Genomic DNA, 21,353 nt, shown 5'->3' with positions numbered 1-21,353 from the left:
AGCAGATCCCTTATGGCCCTAGGTACCCTCAGGTTAGGAACCCTAGGTGTTCATGCACTCCAAAATGGGAACCATAGGTGTCCACTGACAAGTTTCAAAACCCTCAATATGAAAATCATTGCCTATCTAAAAATACACAAAACTGTCGTGTAAAATACTGGGAAATAACAAAATTACCATGATTTTTCATGTAGATACATAAATTTCACTTATATCAACAAAATGTGTAGTTTAAGCTTTATTTATATATAAATTTATTTATATTTATATACTCAATGCAGCAGTACTCAACTTCATTTTCTATAGAGCAATTAAACCTAATAACTACAGTATTTACAAGTATGTAATACTATCATGTGCACATACTTAGCTTTTAATCAAGTAACCCCTGGGGAATGCAGTAAACTTTCCATATCTTAAGCCATGTGAAACTAAATCAGTAAATGGAAAAAAAGCCTCCATTTATACCAGTGAAAACCTTACAAACAATTTTGATATTGTATCATCCATTAGTACATGCATCTCACTGGAAAAGCTGTTTTTGACTGAAGTCACACACACACACTACATGATATGATACACCAAATTTGCATGGTCATAAGAACTTGCATTTGTACACACAAACGTAAATGATCTTTTTCACTGTGCATCTATTCAATGATACATAGAAAACTGAAATGTGGAGCATCTTTATTTTCCAATTTAAAATTGAGTTAGTCTAATTCCTTGGTATTATATGTACTATTTCTTATTTTTATAAGTACGTTATAAATACAAATAATTACAAAGTACTGTACTAATTAATATGGACAATTCACTGTATAAATTAAGACCATCCCATTAGTTACAAGTTATTCAGCTTGTGACAAGTCTCTGTACTGAGTTTGGTGTCCTGTAATGTAAGCCTGCCAGCCATAAGCAGCAAATGAAACTTGTAAATTATATTATTTATGAACAGGTGCAACTATCTAACAATACCAAAATGTAATTAATTTCAATAGTTTGTAGTAACGTGCAAATTTAAGTATTTTTGTTCCTCAAAAATTAGATGCTTAATCTCAGGATCTCTTCCTTGACTAATTCATTCATGCACTACAATGTAGATCTAATGCAAAACTGAATCATTGTGATTTTAGTTAATGACTAGACCCCCGAGTCGAGCGTGGCCCCAAGCCGGGCTTGGGAAGTAGAATGCCCTGAACCCTCTCCAGGATGTCTGATAAATTTTGTGAAAAATATATTATGCAGGAATAAACTAAAAATAGTCTAACTGCAGAATGGAGCCAAATTTAGTAAAATTTATATTTTAGACTCAAAGATGATAAAGATAACCTAGGGAAAACCTTTTCATTACAGGACATACGCAAGACTTATATTAATTTTACTAGTACCAGTACAAGAACCAAATCAGGTCATAAGAACCGAGACTGATAAATAAGTAACAAGGAACTCCGAGCAGAGTAAACACAAGCACTACTAAAAACTGTAATGTTGATCCCGGTGCCAAATAAATATTTGGATATACAGTATATATATATTCACATGAATCGTCAAACTGCACTATTGGTAAGTTATACTGTTTTGGTCAAAACACAAATTGGGGATCCAAGACAATACTCCATCAGAAGGAAATTATTGGAGAAATAAAATGATATGAGAATTAAATGGAATGTTTTTCATATAGCTCATAATTCAGTAATTTGAAATACATAAAAGTATTTCTTGAAAAATTACAAATATTTATACAATTTTGCAACAATGAAAGTCACTCAATTGTACTCTAGGTCTCAATAGGTATTAATGTTATACACATGTATTTTGCATAAATTGACAGGCAACTGATACTGAACATGGAAGTTAATCTTAAAAAACTAAAAAAAAAAAAAAAAAAAAAAAAAATATATATATATATATACAACTGGATATTACTGAATTATAATATAAAATACCAGCCCTATTTGAAATTGTCTCCTTTTAAGTTCACATCAAAATATATTCTATTCACATAAGAACATTACATCATTAAAGACAAAATTAAAAAACTGAATATGTAACTTATGACAATGCATTTGTAAGTGACATCTGAATAAGGTTTTTACATTTAATAATCTCTAGACAACTGAAGAGGACATTTCCAAATGTATTAATAATATGCATGTAATAAGACATGAGAACTAATGGTTCATATTTTCATCAAATTTATATTATTTTGATTTAAAATTGTTGTGCATTATTAATCTTAAGAATAGTAGGCATTGCAATGGTTGCAAGTTTAAAGCTCTTCATATTCCTCTTCATTCTTGAGCAATTGAAATCATATCAGTGACAAAGCAGAATTTTTAAGTTGATATAGTTCGTCTTTTTTATAATTTTACCAAATTGCCAACAAAATCTGTGGCATATTGTGGTACTTGTCCTGTGAGGGGAGAGTTTCTGGTCAGAACCTTCAAGCAGGTACTTTCCATTCCTAGGGGGTTTCTTCATAAAACCAACTAACCTGAAAAGGCAAAGTGCATGATGGTTGTCCTATTGGCTTCCTCTACCCAGGACCTATTCCATTGAAATCCAACCTTTGCCAGATTAACACCTCTGACAACCAAGAACCAAAGCACCTATCTTTTGCAATGGTTTTAGGAACCAATCTAGTTATTTACAATGTTTTTGTATTGATAATGCATATTCAGTGGTGTCTGTCAAAGAAACTATTCCTTTTAATTAAAATTCATTAGCAAAGACTCATTCCATAACATTAAGGCTGAGCACAAATACCTTGAAAAAATCAACTTAATTCTGTACCTGTTACTTACCAAACAGCTGGCTATGTCAAGTTCATTGCACTACACTGACCCAGATGTCTAATAGTTTGAGTATTGAGCTGCTGGGGGGAAAGGGGTCACACCAGCATGTTAAACAGTACCTATTCCAGGCTTTAATGTGTCTTCCTAACATCTGTGCAAGAAATAATAATATTTATTCACGTATTATGGTCATTCATACGCATATTTGGTGTGCTTATAATAAATATAATAGAACTTGTTAACACATACTAACAGTTCTTCAGACATACTGAAGTTATACAATATGATGATACGATGAAAGCTTTAGCAAAAGTATTTTATGGCAGTCTGGCATGAGTGTGCTTATATATATATATATATATATATTTTCATCACATACATAATTCATTCCAAGATTATGTTAGGTATCATGGCATCATTGTTATCTTCACCCAATCCTTTTACTGTAAATATTAAACATTAATTCTTCCAATCACCTCAATGTTAAACAGGTAATTAATTTATCATTTAAGTACAATTATAAAGAAATCAATTATCTATGTGATAAAGAATTGAGTTACTGTACACTCCTATATATCTCTTCAAGTGTAGAAATCACAGTCTGTGGTAGTAAAATTATATCCAGTGGAAATAATTCATATAAAAGCTTCAAGGGATAATTTTTTGTTTACAGTTCTATATCGAGATCATGCATATGATAATATATACATTAGACAAACCTAAAGAAAAACAAAAAACTTTCATCATGAGGCAATATTCAAGGTAATTCCGGCTGTCTATGAGTGCTATTGACCGATGGAGGAGTTGAGGGCATGGGTCGTGAAGACCCCTGAGTGAGGAAGCCTGCCACTCCAGGCGCCCCACCCATCAGGTACCCAGCAGTAGGTGAAGCTTCAATAAACAAGTCGTGCTTTTGGTCCCGGTACTGAGGCCATATCGCTGATTTTGACAGGAGAGCATTGACCTGTAGCAGAAAAAACCAGCGTTGAATGTAATGAAACGCCATTTTCTGGGTGAGACCCGGAGGCTCCCCGGAGCTTTACCGGCTGATATGCTAATGTCAGACTTTGGCATCAGTCATGTGTATGGAGTTCTAGGGCCTACCGGGGACCACTGAGCCAGAACCTGGCCCCCTCAGAGAGGCAAGGGGAGCAATGGCCTATAGAAACCCCCGTGTGGTTGGAAGCATTCTATGTCTGCCATCGACCGGGTCAAGCATCCAGAAAGGTAAGCATTCCAAAACAAACCCCTATTCTGGTGAAAATTGCTACCTAAGCCGAAACTAGTGGATAGAACTCTTCAACAGAAAACAAGGAAACTAGTATGACGTCATACGTCACCGCGCCGCTGTCTGCGCAGCTCCCCCCTCCCCAGGGAGGGGAAAGGGGGAGCCCCAGACCTCCCACGCCGGCTATCCACCTATCAGTTCTGAGGCTGGATGTCAAAACACGCGAAAAACGCCGACCTGGAGGGAGGGAGGGTTGCCGGGGAGCCTCCGGGTCTCACCCAGAAAATGGCGTTTCATTACATTCAACGCTGGTTTTCTGGGGGGAGCCCCGTCGGCTCCCCGGAGCTAACTACCCACAGAGGAAGGTCAAAGGGACAGAACCGGGAGGCGGACACCACGCACCCCCCAAGGAGGCGAGACAACCGGCAGCAAACGCCAACCCAAGGCGCCACAGCCCCGAAAATCCCGGGAACAACACGAGAACCACGAGCAGCAAGGCCCCTGCACAAACACCAAAAATCCATGCCCGAAAGACCGCAAGGCCATGTCGCCCAGACGGCAGCGAGAGCAGCGAGAGCAGCGAAGCCACGAACGCCACAGGCATGAGGGAAGAACACAGGCAGCTTAGCCGCAAGAACACGGCTGACCACCCTGGGACACTATCACCCGCGAACCGGGAAGAACAGAACCGGATCAACGCAAAACGCGCTCCGGACCCAAACGCCGTGGCACGTAAACAACAGCGGAGGGCCGCCACTGAACACAAAAACGACACACCCCCGGCCCAACCAACAAAGCACCAACAAACCCTGGACCCCTCCAGAATGCAGCAGCCCCACCCCGCGCCAGAAAAGATGGAGACTGCTGCCATCAAACAACCAAAACGCTAAAACCAAAGGAGCAAGAAAACTCAGCGACTCGACCTCCAGAGGCAAAGGCCCAAAGGAAAGAGCCGACGAAAAAACACACCGGAACTGAAGAACTGATGGGTGGATAGCCGGCGTGGGAGGTCTGGGGCTCCCCCTTCCCCCTCCCGGGGAGGGGGGAGCTGCGCAGACAGCGGCGCGGTGACATATGACGTCATACTAGTTTCCTTGTTTTCTGTTGAAGAGTTCTATCCACTAGTTCGGCTTAGGTAGTAATTTTCACCAGAATAGGGGTTTGTTTTGGAATGCTTACCTTTCTGGATGCTTGACCCGGTCGATGGCAGACATAGAATGCTTCCAACCACACGGGGGTTTCTATAGGCCATTGCTCCCCTTGCCTCTCTGAGGGGGCCAGATTCTGGCTCGTGGTCCCCGGTAGGCCCTAGAACTCCATACACATGACTGATGCCAAAGTCTGATATTAGCATATCAGCCGGTAAAGCTCCGGGGAGCCGACGGGGCTCCCCACAGAAAAGAAGGTAGTAAATAAACAATCTTCTGTACACAACCTATTAAATTATATGTCAAGAGGAAACGTGTTTGATGTCATTAAGTCTAACCAATTTGTTTGATGTCATTGTTCAGGTAGTAACAACATGTGAAAGGAATAAGTTTTGAGAGCAGGAGACATATCTGAATGGCAAATGTTTTCATCTCAATGGAGATTATACTAACATGACCAGGTACCTAGTAAAACTTTACATGTTTCCAGTTACTAAAAATAAAATGTAACAAGTATTGGATTTCTGTAATTTGAGGATTACAGAATCTTGTCAAGTTTGCAACAATAACAAATATATCTTAGAATAAAATTAACTATAAGAGCATATAAATTGCAAACTCTTCATACAAGAAATTCAGTTGATTGGTGTAGGTGGCCAACCAGGCCAACCTCTAGTTAGTATAAAAAAAAAAATTGTGGGATACCTGTAATGCCCAGGAAAAGTTTATGAATTTATTTTTCATTGTGGGCTGGATCGATTATTCTCAAATGACTCCCTAGCACCTTTAATAGCTCTGAAGGAACCAATTTTAAAACTTTACGATGGTGTTAATGCAAGATGTCTTGTCTGATTGTAGCACAATCCTGCCCAAGGGTATGAGAGCAGCCAAATAGGGGCAGGGGGAGACCTTAAGGGAGCAGCCAAATAAGATACATAGCCCAGAAAAAGGACATGAAACAGGTACAAGGTGGGTAGCAGTGGAAGAGGAATGGGATGCAATGATAGGAAAGGAAGAAAGGAAAGAAAATAAAAAGGGTAGAGAGGAAAGATGAGAAGAACAGTAGGAGACAAGAGAAGAAATATAGGGTGGGAAGAGAGAAAGAAGAGGAGGAGAGACGGCGGCAGAAGGAAAGAGAACTATCAAGAGAAAGCATCAAGCCATTACAACTATATAGGGGAGAAAAAAAAAAGGAGGTTGAGTGAGCTATGGAGAAGAGGACATAGAGTGGAGGGCTAGACAGTAAGGAGGAAAAGGGTGGCAAGATGATAACAAGAATAAAGAAGGTTGGAGGATGATATGGGAGGAGAAAGAGGGGGTAGATAAGGAGTATATATATACTTTTGAACAGCATTTGTGGGGAGGAGTGCATACAATGGAGAAAGGGCATGTTGAGATGATATAAGCTACCCTGCTGTTAAGCACTGTATTTAAGAATAGGTTCACTGAATGTCCATTGTAAGCCATGTCACTATGATGCATTAAATTATAAGAAATATGCTTTTAATTATTATGACAAACTACAAAAACATGACATCTAATATTTATCATTACATTATATAGGATAACAACTAAAATGTAATTAGTGCATCTAAGCAGACATACCTCTTCTGCATGCTGAGGTGAAGCAGCCATAGTTTTGAGACAGGTAACAATCTGAGCTTTGGTAGATGCTGGCTTCTGAACTTTTGCATCAAGTTTTGACTCCAGGAGAGACAGGAGGTATGGTATGACATTCGCTCTCAAGCCCTGATCAACAAAAGCAGTGGCAGATGTGCCTCCCCCAGAGAAGAGGTTATGTAATGCCTCACATGCCACACCTACGACATCAGGACGCAACTTCATGGCTGACACGAGGCCAGCAACAACTTCTGTTCCCTCTAGGACATTGAAGCAAACCTGATAAAATTAAGACTGTTAAGCAATAAAGCACACACACACGCACACACAGTCATTACACAAACCAGGATAGGAATAAATAATTATGGGTCTAACAATCTGATGTTACTGTCTCTTACTCACTATGTAAAGAATCATATAATTAATTCTCCATCACCAAGCATTCAATATGGATGCAAAATCATCATCAAATCGATAAAAACTGATTCCTTTACATATACAACTGATTCCTCTAGATAAAGTCTTGATATAAACACAAGAACTTACTTGGCTGAATGTGAATTGATGCGTTACCAGAGTGGCAGCACGAGCTACAGAGAGGTTTTTGGAGTGCAGCTGTAACACCACCCGAGAAATGTGACCCAGCTGAGGTAGGTACTCCATCAGATTACGCTGAGCTGACAACACAGCCACCACGGTGCTTATCACCAACTCAAGTGTGTCACCCTATGAATGAGACATGGAGTGTGTTATTCTACAACGCCTTTTAGCTTTACCAAGTCTTCGTTAAATAAATATACTTAAAGGTTCTCTATCATTGTTATTATTTTTATATTTTAACAAAGTACAGTATTTGGTTACATATGTTTATTATATACTAATATATGCCACACAATCTTTCAATGAAAAAATGGTATATACTGTACATACTTTGAGTACAAAATAATGCATAGGATAATCACTCAAAAAAAAAAAATATATACCAAAAACACCTGGAATACATTTTTTTTTATTTGTTTTTTGGTTATACAAGGAAAAGATGGCTCATGATCTGGCAAGAAAAGGTGTTAAGGCTGTATGAAGAATATGAAATCTATGAAAAGTGAGTTGATAATGCATACTGGGAAAGGGCTGCTGCCAGTAGTTGTACAGTATATGTCAAAATTAAAAGGTCAGTTGGTGCAAGACAAAAAAATGTATCAATGTTCCCCATCACATCATGATTGCTTATGTACAGCTAAGCATCCAGAAGGTAGTTAATGGCTTCATATGAAAGGGAAAATGATGTAACATCAAGTATAATCAGGTACTGTGCTGGAAATTATTCTCTAATTTCTCATGTTGGAGAGAGTTATAGGACAACCATTATTTAAATTAAACTAAAAGTACTCTTAAATATAATCAAGTTGGTTATGTTATAAAAAGATAACTGAATAGGGCCTTTAGATCCTGCCAGCTACCTCCTCCAATTAACTATTCTCTTTTATATACAGTATGCAAAGAACAATGCTAAGTCAACCCTTTGCACCACTAAGCAAAGCTTTCCTCAAAAAAGAAGTATGTGTGGTGTATTGCCACTTAACTCTGAAAGCTCTTTCTGTTCACTGCTAAAAATCTGCCTCATAGTTTGGGAACCTTTTTTCCTCCCTTGTTTCATAATGGTAGTTCTACAGCTGTCTCTTTCTCTAACAGAACCAATCCTTTTTTATACTTTTTTTTCTTCTAGCTCTAATATGGATGAGCACAGCCTTTCTGCCTCCTGTCTCTCTTGTCAGTCAAAAGCATCACTACTTTTTTCTCAGCTACAAAGTTCTCAAAACCTATCAGTCAATAAATATCAAGAAAGCATATGATTCAGATGATATTCCCTCTTTTACCAAAGTAATAAAGAAAATTCAAAGATAAAACTTATAACTATGGCAAGGACTCCGAGATGTGCATCGTATCACTACAGAATACTTATAAGAGAAAAATGGCATATGGAGAGTAATAAGAGAATGCATATGCATGCAGAAATAGAGAGAATGTAAGGAGTTGTAAAAATGTAAAGGAATTACATGTAGATAAAAGGGCATAGTTCAGTGAACGCATCTAGTGTATGACTCGATGAGTAGAGTACCAGCAAGAATCAACAGGATACAAACTCCCTGAAACAGAATACAATAGAATAACACAATAGAAACCCAATGTGTTGTTTCTATTGTGTTGTCTGGAACAACACAACAGAAACTAATAACTTACATCACTGCCTCCTTTTGCTAGCTGGTCTAAAACAGCATCAAAAAGATCTGACACGAAAGTCTTTGGTTTCCGTAGCACCCAAGATGGATTTGCAACTAGAAGTCTAAGGAAAACTCCTCCAACAACCACTTCTCCTGAGGTCGATGATAACGAAACTTCCTCTGGGAATTTCCATATTGCATTTGGATCCTCACGTTGCTGACAGTGAATTCTACAAAGTTAAAGATTAGTACTGTAATACTTTCTGTTAAAGAATCCAAAATACTTATAAAAATGTATATCAACATTAAGATGAAAATATAAATAATTTATACTGTTTTGTTGCAAGTCTTTCAAGAAATCTAGATTTTATTAAGTCCCTTATAGAAGAAAATATTATCTACAAATAAAAACCACTAACATCCTAGTGTTTCTTTATATATACAATACACAATCTACTTACAATCCTATATATTAAATAATTGAGGAAGAGCCTTCCATTGACATTTCTCTAAACTGCTCTACCAGTATGCTATCTTTCCTTCACAATATTCTCTCTCTCTACTTCACTTTATGTATAATGTTGACCATCCTACAAATATCATCACCAATACTTTTCTATAACTTTTTATTTCCCTTAACTTTTACTTCAGTTTCTTTATTAATGAAGGTGAGCTTTCAGTTCTGTACTGAGATGGATGGTCATTCACTGCTACTGAATCTTTTGATCCTTATTGAGCTAATTGAAATTTATAGTTTTAAATACATTTGCACTAGCTTCTCTCAATCTGTAAAAGACATTTTGTTAATATAAAATTGTGAAGACTTAACATGTCTAACAATAATACAAACATGGAACGACAATCGTTCAATGTTAACAACAATCAGCTTGATAATGGTCTAGGACGGACCGAAAACATGGTCGTCTCCTCATCTTCTGTTGTGTTGTTTAGTTCTCATATCTTCCAGCCCCATTATTGTGACTCATCCTCTGCAACACTAACATGGATTTGACTATAAATGGAAAGCTTCTAGGGCCGCTATATCACAAACAATCTGAGAAAATGGACAAGAGCCACGAGGAGGATTCACACTTGCACTCTGGGTACTAATACTGATCTTCTCACTGATAAATCACGTTAATGTGATTTCTGTGTGCATAAAAAAAATTATTAACATAGGGAATGAACATATGATATGCTTACTCTTCTACTAGTCTAGAAACCACTCTAGACACTTTTTCTCTCGATTCCTCTGTCCATATCAGTTCTGGGTTCTCATGCTGAGCCTCATACAAGTGCACTGATGTACTGGGCGAGTCACGCATCTGATCAACCAAGGCTGCAGGAAGAATCTTGAGAAGTATAAGTCTGACGCGAGGTCCAACGAGCTTGTCACAAGTCATCTTGCCCATGAGCTCTGCTGTTTTCTCTCTCACATCACTATCATCCGATGAGCAGAATATATTGAGCAGATACATCACAGCACCTGATAAATAATAACCTCAAATTAAAATCACAATCAATGAAATTTGTTTCCAATGAATTGCTGCATTAACCCATGTTAAAAACATTGGATAAGACAGATTAGAAGCCGAGTTTTCTTTGTCACTTTTGCTTAGGGTAAGCAAAAGAGCATTTTGCACCTACAATGCAGTGGATATTGGTAAACTTTTGAGTAAAAAAAAATTGCTGGTTTAAGGGAAATTAGATTTAATATAGACAAAACAAAGATGAGACTATTTTAAAGTAAAAAACAGTACCTTCACATATGCACAAAATGTGGATTTGCAATGCCACTATTTGCTGCTGGGTAATTTCTATTTAGTCAATTTTTTTGTTAAGTAAATTGCAATTTACTTTAAGTGTTATATTAGGTATTTCTTACTAAATCATTCTATTAAAATAAATTGATTCCTATTTAATATTCATGTAGTAAGGCATGTGCCTAAGCATTAATTCGTTTAAAAATTGTATCAAGCAGCTTGCAACCTCACACTTTTGCATCTCGGCACACACTGAAATATTTGTACCAGTTGTAATGACAATTAGTCACGGAAAAATTGCCAGAAATGTCATTTTTCTGAAGTAAACATAAACTAATAGTCGAGCGTCTCCATATGCATGATGCATAAAATATTACACTTCCTTGCATTTATTATACCGTTGGCCCTTGCTATCGGTGAGGGATGTGTTCCAGAAAAACATCAGAACATGTAAATTCATGGAAAGTGGGCTAAAGGTTATACAGGAAAATGAGAAGCAATTCAGAGACCTTTAAAAAGTCAACTTTTTTGTTTTTTCCAGCAATCTCTAAGTAAAACACCTAGCTTAACACCATCAGCTGCTTCCACCATACTATAATAAGTACACTCAATAGTGATGTAGTATAAAGGAACTGCCACCTTCCAGAAATAAATATACTGTATAAAATAAATTTGTAGACTCGACAATGATGCAGACAAGGGTAGACACCCTAAATTTCTTCCTCTCAATTTCTATTTCCTAAACCTTTTTTGTGTGTCTGTATATCCTATTTTTCACTGTAGTGAAAGTATTTGTGAAATGAAAACAGATCCTTACCTTTATTGAGTGCTTCTTTAACTATTTTCGTGTTGGACATAAGGGCATGGAGAATATTGAGAGACATCATACGGTCAGGTATGAGGGCCGGGGAGTGCAGAGCCAGCATCAGGTACACCAGCACCTATATGGTTGGATATCTTGACATAACTTGCAAGGAATACACACAAATACATTTCAACAAAAGCTTTGAGCAGCAGTTAGTCAATTAATATCGTCATGATAACAATGGAACCTGTGGTTCAATGTTTAGAAGTAGAGGTTACACAATGTTTGAGGTGCAACTAGTAAATTATTTGTCAAGATAGAAAAATTAATGGTCCAATGTTGTGAGTAATAATTATCCTTCAAGATAAATATGTAATAATTAGTTATTCCATATATACATATACTGTATGTATATACTGAATATATACTAGAGGAGTTACCCAGCATTACTTGAAAAATGAAGGCCACATCTTCTCTGCACACTATCTTCATCACTGTAACCATCTTTACTATACAGCCATCACCACTGTAATCAACTTTACTATACAGCCATCATCACTATAACCATCTTTACTATACAGCCATCATCACTATAACCATCTTTACTATACAGCCATCATCACTGTAACCAACTTTACTATACAGTCATTATCTCTGTAACCATATTACAACCATCATCAGAAACAATCAATACTACACACTAAATGCCTCACTATAACTATCTTAACTAAAAGAAACATCACTGTAACCCTCTTAACTACCGTCTTCATCACTGCAACCGTCCTCACAGTACAAAATGTTCAACACTGTAATTGGCAGCACTACAAACAATGATTCTTATTACTGTGATCTTTATTACATTCTATCTACATCACTGAATTCATCTTCACTACCCAGGCATCACTGGGAACCCCCATCTACAAACCACCATGACTTCTCTACACTTTATCACTTTGCCTATTCTTCACCATCTTCCCTGCCTTTGAGGATGCAGTCTCATATTTAGCAAGACTACAATTTCAAGCAAAGGGTTGACCCTGATCTACATATGACTATTCCAGAACAGCCGCCCATCACCCTGCAAAGTTTAGTGAGGCTAGCCACAACCCTCTGGCCTCCCCCTTCAGACAGAGACATAGAGAGAGATACATTCTTTACACTCGGTAAAGTTTCATCATAATGATAACAGTTGTAGCAGGTTGAAGAATGTATGACATTGTTAATTTTAAAAAGTGCTGCACACAGAAATCACAATAACATGATACATCAAATGAACAAATCCACAAGGGCCGTGATGAGGGTTCGAACCTATGTCCGGCTCACGGCGCAATCGACTAAGGCGCGTCTGGGATCATCCCAGACGTAGGTTCGAATCCTCATCATGACCCTTGTGGTCATCTTGAATAATTGCTTAAAAGTTGATATGCTTTTATCCTTGTGTGGCTCATACAGCATGTAAATTTGGAACCTTTTAATCATTTGGTAAAAGTTTATAGAATTAATTGCTGTATATTTTACCAAATGGCTGGAAAGTTAAAAATTTACATACTGTATGATCCACACAAAGATAAAAGTGCATTAGCTTTAAAGCAATTATTCACAGTGAATTTTGCAATACTGAGCAAAATCCAACAGCACTCTTTGAAAATATAAAATGTCAAATTCTTAAACCTGCCACAACTGTTAAGATGAAATTTTACCCACTGAATGACACGTTTAATGTATCTTTATGGCAAATTTTTAGTGATTCTCTACAAGAAGTGAGGTTGCCTTTGTACCTATCAGTCTAAGTGTACTACCAAGAAATTACTAGAAATTACATACAGACTAAATCACAATAATGTAGCTGAAAATTAAGACACCGAACCCAGAAATCTGAAATAAAGGAAATGGCATCCTTTTGGTCCATACTATACTATTATCATGAATTGACAATGTCTAGAAGTTACCGTGCCAATCATAGCATACCTCCGATGCAGCAATATCATTGACGCAGTCTGCATTGCCAGTCACTCCCTCTACCACAGCTAGCACACACTGCTGCACTGACACACAACCCTCCAGTCGTAGCAGGGAGAAGAGAAGCTTGAAGTGGCCAATGCACTGCATCTCAACTCCTGAAACACAAAATTCACATCACTAAATTATAGTTACCGGTAACTTATTTGTTCACAGAGAAGAGTCATCTCAGGTTACAGCTCTTTTAAACTAAACTTTGGATATATTATACAAATATAAGGATGTTGAATTATATTTCAAAATTTGATGCATTTTGCCAAATTTATGATACATTTTTCACTGACAATAAAGAACCGAGTTAATTACTGTACTGTATATCCAACTGAAAGTATAGTTTAATAATTAAAATTCAGTATATAACATTCATGTATGTGTGTTTAAATTTATTTATTACTCAAATGAACCACAATTTAAAATTAAAAACTGGTATTTGATAGCAACTACTAAATACTTCCCCAGATATATTAGTAAGAGAGGGAAAGATGCCATGACACACACTGCAGTACACTTACTACACATTCCAAGATATGTTAATTGGGGACTGAGAGAGGTTATGGCGCACACTGCACTCCCATTACTGTACCTCATAAAATGTGTTAATTGCAAAGAAATATGCCATGAATAAATAGGGTCACATGGAAAATCAAGGTGAGAATACAAAGAATGGGTCATAATATGCTAGAAATGAATGGAAAGTATTGTATGTCTAATTTGATGTGTGCAGACGATGCAATTCTTTTTGTGGACAATCAGAGATATATGTAGATTAGTTGAAAAATTTGGTAAAGTATGTGCGAGAAGATAGCTAAACATTCACAAGAACAAATGTGTAGTATTAGTTGCGGAGAAAGAAAAGCTCACTGTTTAAAACGGGTGAATTATATGTGGTCGCTCACTTAAATATGAGGGTTCCGTAATTAAGAAAAGTATCTGGAAACTAAGTTGAGATGAGGAAGCCAAAGAAAGAAAAGTAGCCGGTGAAATAAAAACTCAGTTGGGAAAATAGGACAAAATGAGGCTAGAAGAGCCACATTTTGCATGATGTCTATGGCTATGTTTATTCTTATATATGTTAGATGCTAGTAGATCTGATGTGTAATTGTGGTGTTAGTCAGAGGGGCTAAAGAATGAAACCTCACGGAGAGATGTGGAATGCAACCGTTAGTCAATCAAAAGATTGATGAGTATATTTTGAGGTTTGGTTAAATTGAATGATGCTAAAAGTGGTGAAGATAGTATTCAAGTGAATTTGAGAATAGGAGAAGAAAGTCAAGAAGATGGGTACACACATTGAGTGATTGTATGAGGAAGGGAAATGAACTGTCGGGGGAAAGTGTCAAGTGGGAACTAAGTATGAAAGAACATGAGAAGTAATGATGAGAGTATGGCTACTTGGAGACAGTTCAAGGAATGTTTAAAAAATAAATATATATATAAATAACAAATCACAGGAAACACTCTGTAGTCGTATACAGTGGTGGATTACTGTTGTTTATGTTTTGCTGAAGTTTGATGGTACTGATTTAACTAAATGCTAGAAAGTGCAGAAAATATTATGAATGAATCAATGCCTTTTATATAATTTTTAACCTTTTTTCTATATATTATACAGTATATATATACAGTATATTTCATTCACCTGGGCACTATGAGACTCGAACCACCGACCCGACAAGTGGGGGACAGAAGCTCTATCCGCTATACTATGAACTATCCACTAGCATTTCATTCACCTGGGCACTACGAGACTCGAACCACTGACCCCACGAGTGGGGTCAGTGGTTTGAGTCTCCTAGTGCCCAGGTATGAAATATTTATTATCCATGGTAGTGTGGTTGACAATATATACAGTACAGTATAGCCTTTGACCTATTGAATAGCCACCCCAATAAAACTGGGAAATGTGGTGGGGGTGATGGTTGTTAGTGGTGGTTTTTAATGATGGCGATGGTGGTGGTTTGTGGTGGTTAATGATTAGTAATGGTTACTGAGTGGGTGGTGGGAATGCCAACACTGGTGGCAGTGATGATAAAAAATTCAGTACTGAGAGGGCAACCAGGTTTCTGCAATGCAATCTGCAAATGGTTGAACCTTAACTTCACAACAAAAATACTACCATTACACTTTGAACTGTTACCCAAATTATTTAAATAAAATTCCATCTTGTTAAATAAATGTTAGTTATTGCAATAAATGCAAGTCTCTTGCAATGTGATCCAAACAGTGCCAAAACAAATGTGTCACATTTAAGAATAATTGTGATAATTTAGCAACAATACATAACAACATGACATGGTAATCCTGAATTACACAGACCGGAAAAAATACTTATTAATGAGCAATGGTTGACCACGAATAAATGTCAGTACACAATATCAAATTAAAAAAAAATCTACTCTAGTCATAGAAGCGGCTGCAGCTGACGATGGAACAATTTAACCCTTTAGCCACAGAAAAAAACAAAAAGCGAACCACATTATTATGCAGACTCAGGTTCCATCACTGTAAACACAGCCATATGATAGGTACTATAACATTTGACATTTTGCTTGGCATGAAAATATCAAAAGCAAGATAACAAAAAAAATAGTTGTCAGAATGTTTGTAACAGGTCTAACAGATACAAGTCTAAGTCTAAGTCAGACTTTCCAAAATAGTACAGTACCAAACACCATAAAGACCAATAAAGGTTATTGAATCTGACAAGACACAAGGCTAGTAAGTGTTCCAGAAAGCAAAACCTTTATATATTGTTAAGAAATACTAACAGCTAGTTCAGGTGTGATATTTATGTGATATTTATGTCTGAAAAAGCTTTATCTTGAAGAATACCAGATACTACAATCATTATCATAGTCATGAGATTTATTTCTAAATGTCTTGTTATTACAGTTTGCTAGGTGCTGATAGCAATTAGGGTTTTTCAGTGCCATTTAACTATAAAACACTGACCACTAATAATTTTATATCCATGTCCTCAATTACCAATTACTGCTTGGAGCAGTATACAGTATAGTGAAAAAGTGTTGTCCAATCTCCCACCCTTTGCTCAATGTGGAAGATGTGTGAAAAGCTGAAGAATGAATGCAATGTTGACAAGGAAACCCAGAACCATTTCTAATTTGACATCACCTTTCAAACATAATAACATGAGGAACAGACACAACTGTAATGTTTCTCAGTTCATTTTTCTTATGGATCTTAACAGCATCCAGTGTTCCTCAAAATAAGATTTAACAAACAGAAATAACAAGACATTAAGAATTATAATTCTGCATGTTTGATATCGATTCAAATTACCCATTACAAAAATGGAAGAAGCATTATTAATGTGTGCTTACTAGCATAATGTCTTGTCTATTAGATACACTGTACATATATCACTGTTGCAGTTCATAGTACCTGGTTCCCGCTCACCATCTATGGATGCATTACAGTCTCGGCCTGTGGTCAATAACAAAGGTCTTAAATGTCTTGCCTTAATGCTTTGATCTAAATAGTGATACATACTGGCATAACTCCCAGTCTCTCTCATCCAACAACAAACTTTCAGTTCTCTTAATGACAAAATACAATAAAACTATCTGATAATGTAAACAATGAAAACCAATAAAGTGGAAACATTTGTGCTAATTATACAAACTAGACAGGTTATCATCATAGCCAACTAAAGGAGGTATTCCTGGGCTACAAGAATATCTCACAATGCAACAAATAATAGGAAATATTATTACAAATATTGCTGTATATAATAAGTAAATTTACCATCAAGACCAAAGGTGTATTTTACGTACCAATCAATTTTCCATGCATCAATACACCTAATTTTTGTATTATAAAAAAATAGAAGAAATACAGTCTTATTAACATGAATTTTTGTTTATTACATTACAGAATGTAAGCTGGAATATTGTTGAGGATTGTGAATTTGATGGTATGAGGAGAAAAATGATGAAAAGGAAACTAAACACTGTGAATGAGTGTGTGAAGAACCAAGGAGTGAGAATGAACAATGCTGTCCATGGCTGGGTGTTCATCCATGGTGCTATATAGTTAATACTGTAGATAAGTGATTTTTTAAACAATATTTTACTATACTATATTAGATATCTTTTTTTCATGGCAAATGTTTCTATACCCCAAGAAAATGCAAAATGGGGAAAATTAAAATGTATGAATGTCATGTTATATTGTGCAAGCAAGGAAATGAGGGAGGAGTGAAGCTGCCAACACAATGCTGATCCAACCTTCCAAAAATATATAGACGCCCTCAACCTATTCGTGTTTTTTATTATAAATAAAGAAAAAATAAAGAAATGCAGTACAAAGTTTTATATGAGAAACAATAAATACTGGAAGTGTGCCAATATTGTCTAATTCATACATATAGTATTCGGGGAGGAAATGATGACGCATTCACACTGGTTAATGTATGCAGTGGGTGGGTACGGATGTTATGTTTTCCACTACATATAAAACTACTGAAAAATACCAAGTATGAAATATGGCTATCTTATTCTGTATTATTATTCATCTTTACCTGGGTTATTCTTTATGACATTGACGAGAGCTTGAAGGGCATCACCAACACGAGCCAGTCGTGGGTGCGAGACTGAGGCAGCCGAGAGAGACAGTAGAGAGTGGACGTATTGCGTTTCTCCACCAATATATTGGAGAAGCTCAAGGGTAAGCTCCTTTGCCCTCTGTTGGCAATAACAAATACATTGTTTAAAATGAGATGTTAATAAGAGTTATTTTATATTTTATTAAAGAAAATGAAATTACAGTTGTCTTCCGATCCTGTTGGGAGTAAAACTATTGAGACCCACAAAAATAATTAATGCAGTTAACACTAAAAACCTATGCAGATTTATGTAGCAGTACGAGTTGTCAGTATAACACGCATCATGTTTTTTCCTTACTCTGCCATTAAATATTGCTTTAATAATTAATACTGAACATATCTAACAAAAGTAGACTGCTGTCAGAGAGAGATCTCTTATATCTAGATGAGCTAATTACCACACGTGGGTCAATGGACATATCACTCGGTCATTAATAGCGCCAAAATAATAATGCCTCTGTAATGCACCCATGACCCATAATGTACAAGATACATATTGCTCTTGGCCTTCAGTGCTCATTTTCAACAATAACTATAATTTTTAGCACAAATTGAGTGTTTTAAATATCTAAGAAGAAGAAAAACAATCATGATAAAATCATGTTACCCTATCAAAGATACACAATTACCTGTATAGGAAATGAAGGCTGCTCATTGTAGATTCTGATAAAAACTCCTCCAATAATAAGCTCATCCTTATGTGCTTCAAATTCAAAAGCTGCCCCATACTCTGGGTCTGACTGGCCTGTGCGCACATGAGCCTGCTGATTGGTGGCCAGGAAGTCAATTAGCTGTGTGCGGGTCCCATTGTCCCAGATTAGATAGGGGGTCTCCACATTGCTTGTCAAGATTTTTAACACCTGTAAAACTTCCAACAATTAGTGCTACTTTGATATTGAGTAAAACAAGCCAAACCATTGTAACACATGAAATGTAAGAACAATAATGTCAAGTGAAGCAATTGAAACTTTTTTCTTAAACATATCTTATGCTATGTTTGCTCTCCCAACCTACTCTCTAAGAATGATTTTCTCTCCTAAAATAAAACTAAGCTTTTCTTAAATCTACATCTTTCTTATATGAATGTCCTGCTTGAGAAATAGACTTTTCTTTAGATTGTTAAGTTACATGTTATACTCCCAATGAACCAGTAACTAGTAGATGCTATCTTGACAAAACATATGATAAGCTGATCAACATATCCTGAGATGCTTTACATTCCAAAAATCACAGATTTACCTAATATCTTTAGAGGACTGTCAATTACCTCTTCCGATGAGCAGGTGGGTATGAGGGACACAATGTATGGGGTCAGCAGTTTCTGAAGCACTGCCTGAATAACAGTATTGGGTGGAGTCTCCTTGCTATCCACTGTGAACAAGCCAGCCAGACGACCACAAGAATAGAGGGCCAACTTGGATAGTCGATTGCTCAGTTCCTGAAAAAAAATACACAGGATGTTTCCAATAAATAAATGAACATACAATTTTCCCATGTACTGTACCTAAACAGGTCAAATAAGTCAAGGGTCACCCAGTAACTCTTGCCTCGATGCCCAGGTCTCTTCTTAATATTGCTGCATAAAAGCTTGAGGCTTTACGACCCGTTACCAATTATGACTAGTTGTTTGGATCTGGGCTGCGCACCATGGCACAACAAGACGATGATTAAGAAAATGATGAATTGTCCAGCTCGAGGGAGTTCCATGCAGAGTATTTAAGCCCTGCCAGCTATCCCTTCTGCCTCCATTAGTTAATGTGCTGGGTTGGAGTGTATTCACTGTGCATACATTTGGTCATTGTGTAATTTGTGAGGACACAATCTGCTTGTTCACCCACTGTCCATACTGCTTTTTTGCCATTTTCTTCATGCTAAAAAGGTACAAGTGATTTGTGCAATATTACCCTGCAAAAGCACCTTTAAGCCCAGTTTTGAAGTTTGAAGGTGAATTTCAAAGTTATGAGAGCTAAGAATTGAATAATGTGGATTAGAAAGGATGAGCTGTGCTAATACTGTACTTAGGTCTACTGCATTCTCAGCAATAAGTCAGACTCAAACACACCATAGATTTTTGTGCTTTAAGGAAAATAAACTGTAAATAGTTATGCATCATTGAATAAACCAAGTATTTTGGACTTCATTATGTGCCGAATTTGTAACTAAAAAGTGAATGGAGAATTAAACATTAAAGTTAAAATAGATGTTTAGTTGAGGAAACATAATAAATTGGACTCGAAGGTGTCTGGAACATAATATTTTTCCCCATGTATCTCAAGTTTGTTTTTTATGGTTTTGCAGGAATATATCCCTCGTATAAATTGAAGGACACATGTACTGTACCTGCAATTTTATATGGAATAAATTCATGCAGAAGAAATTCATGTATAGGGTAATATGATATATACAGTTAATGAAAATTTAGCATTATGAGAACAAATCATTGTGAAACCACATTACCTGTTGGTTTGAGTCTTCACATTTACTGACTCCTCCTTCATCAAGGGTATAGTCATAGTTGAAAAGGAAGAGCAGCAGATGCCAGAGGATGCCAGCTTGAAGTAAGTTCATCTGAAGGATCTGATCGATGGCAAGTGCTGACACACACTCCACACCCACTAGACACACACGCAGCAAGGACTGCACAAAACAAATGACAAAAAATATTATTCTTGGATCGTCAAAAATTAAATGGATGTGTACTAGCTAATTCTATCAACCTAAATTCCAAACTACGAAATAATTTCAATGTCCATGAAGAACGAACAATCTAACATCACAAACAAGCTACTCAATCCAACACTTTCAACATAAAATATTATTAATATGGCAAACAGAAAAGTGAAAAATAAATGTCTTTCCACAAATACAGTCTGCTTTTTAACCCTTAAAGTGTAGCTTTCACAACAATTGCCACCTTGCCTATAAGCAAAAAAATAAAGATAAGTATTCTACTTGATTTTTCTTATAAAAGATCTGGATTAAAAAGTACAGAAAATACCCCAAAAATCATGTAACTATTCTTATTTTGGCCCAGGCAATGGTCACCATTTCTTTTGGCATTCATCAGCATCATGATGTAATGGTTGCCAATACCAAACAAAACATGTTTTTGTGTTTATTTTCATA

General features: G+C 36.6%; 1 protein-coding gene across 6 annotated transcripts in view; it reads right to left on the bottom strand.

Moving 5' to 3' along the window:
* Nucleotides 1-3,197: 3,197 nt before the first annotated feature.
* The window catches only part of Rme-8 (receptor mediated endocytosis 8), a 56,954-nt gene continuing 38,798 nt past the window's right edge, over nucleotides 3,198-21,353 (bottom strand). For 4 of the 6 annotated variants that reach the window (XM_069321178.1, XM_045755132.2, XM_045755134.2 and 1 more), the window contains 12 exons: nucleotides 20,685-20,864; nucleotides 19,495-19,665; nucleotides 18,857-19,087; nucleotides 18,144-18,306; nucleotides 17,006-17,047; nucleotides 13,553-13,701; nucleotides 11,597-11,720; nucleotides 10,220-10,502; nucleotides 9,036-9,246; nucleotides 7,341-7,520; nucleotides 6,780-7,073; nucleotides 3,412-3,762 (listed from right to left, as the gene is read on the bottom strand). In XM_069321178.1, the coding sequence (XP_069177279.1) occupies nucleotides 3,556-3,762; nucleotides 6,780-7,073; nucleotides 7,341-7,520; nucleotides 9,036-9,246; nucleotides 10,220-10,502; nucleotides 11,597-11,720; nucleotides 13,553-13,701; nucleotides 17,006-17,047; nucleotides 18,144-18,306; nucleotides 18,857-19,087; nucleotides 19,495-19,665; nucleotides 20,685-20,864 (2,235 nt within the window). In that variant the 3' untranslated portion in view covers nucleotides 3,412-3,555. Of the gene's footprint in view, nucleotides 3,763-6,779; nucleotides 7,074-7,340; nucleotides 7,521-9,035; nucleotides 9,247-10,219; nucleotides 10,503-11,596; nucleotides 11,721-13,552; nucleotides 13,702-17,005; nucleotides 17,048-18,143; nucleotides 18,307-18,856; nucleotides 19,088-19,494; nucleotides 19,666-20,684; nucleotides 20,865-21,353 lie in introns of all 6 variants that reach the window. The other 2 variants (XM_045755133.2, XM_045755135.2) reach the window with 1 other exon arrangement.

The sequence above is a fragment of the Procambarus clarkii genome, chromosome 9 (genome assembly GCF_040958095.1).
Source record: "Procambarus clarkii isolate CNS0578487 chromosome 9, FALCON_Pclarkii_2.0, whole genome shotgun sequence".
In the NCBI taxonomy this organism is placed as follows: domain Eukaryota; kingdom Metazoa; phylum Arthropoda; class Malacostraca; order Decapoda; family Cambaridae; genus Procambarus; species Procambarus clarkii.
This window is presented reverse-complemented; position numbering and strand designations above follow the sequence as displayed.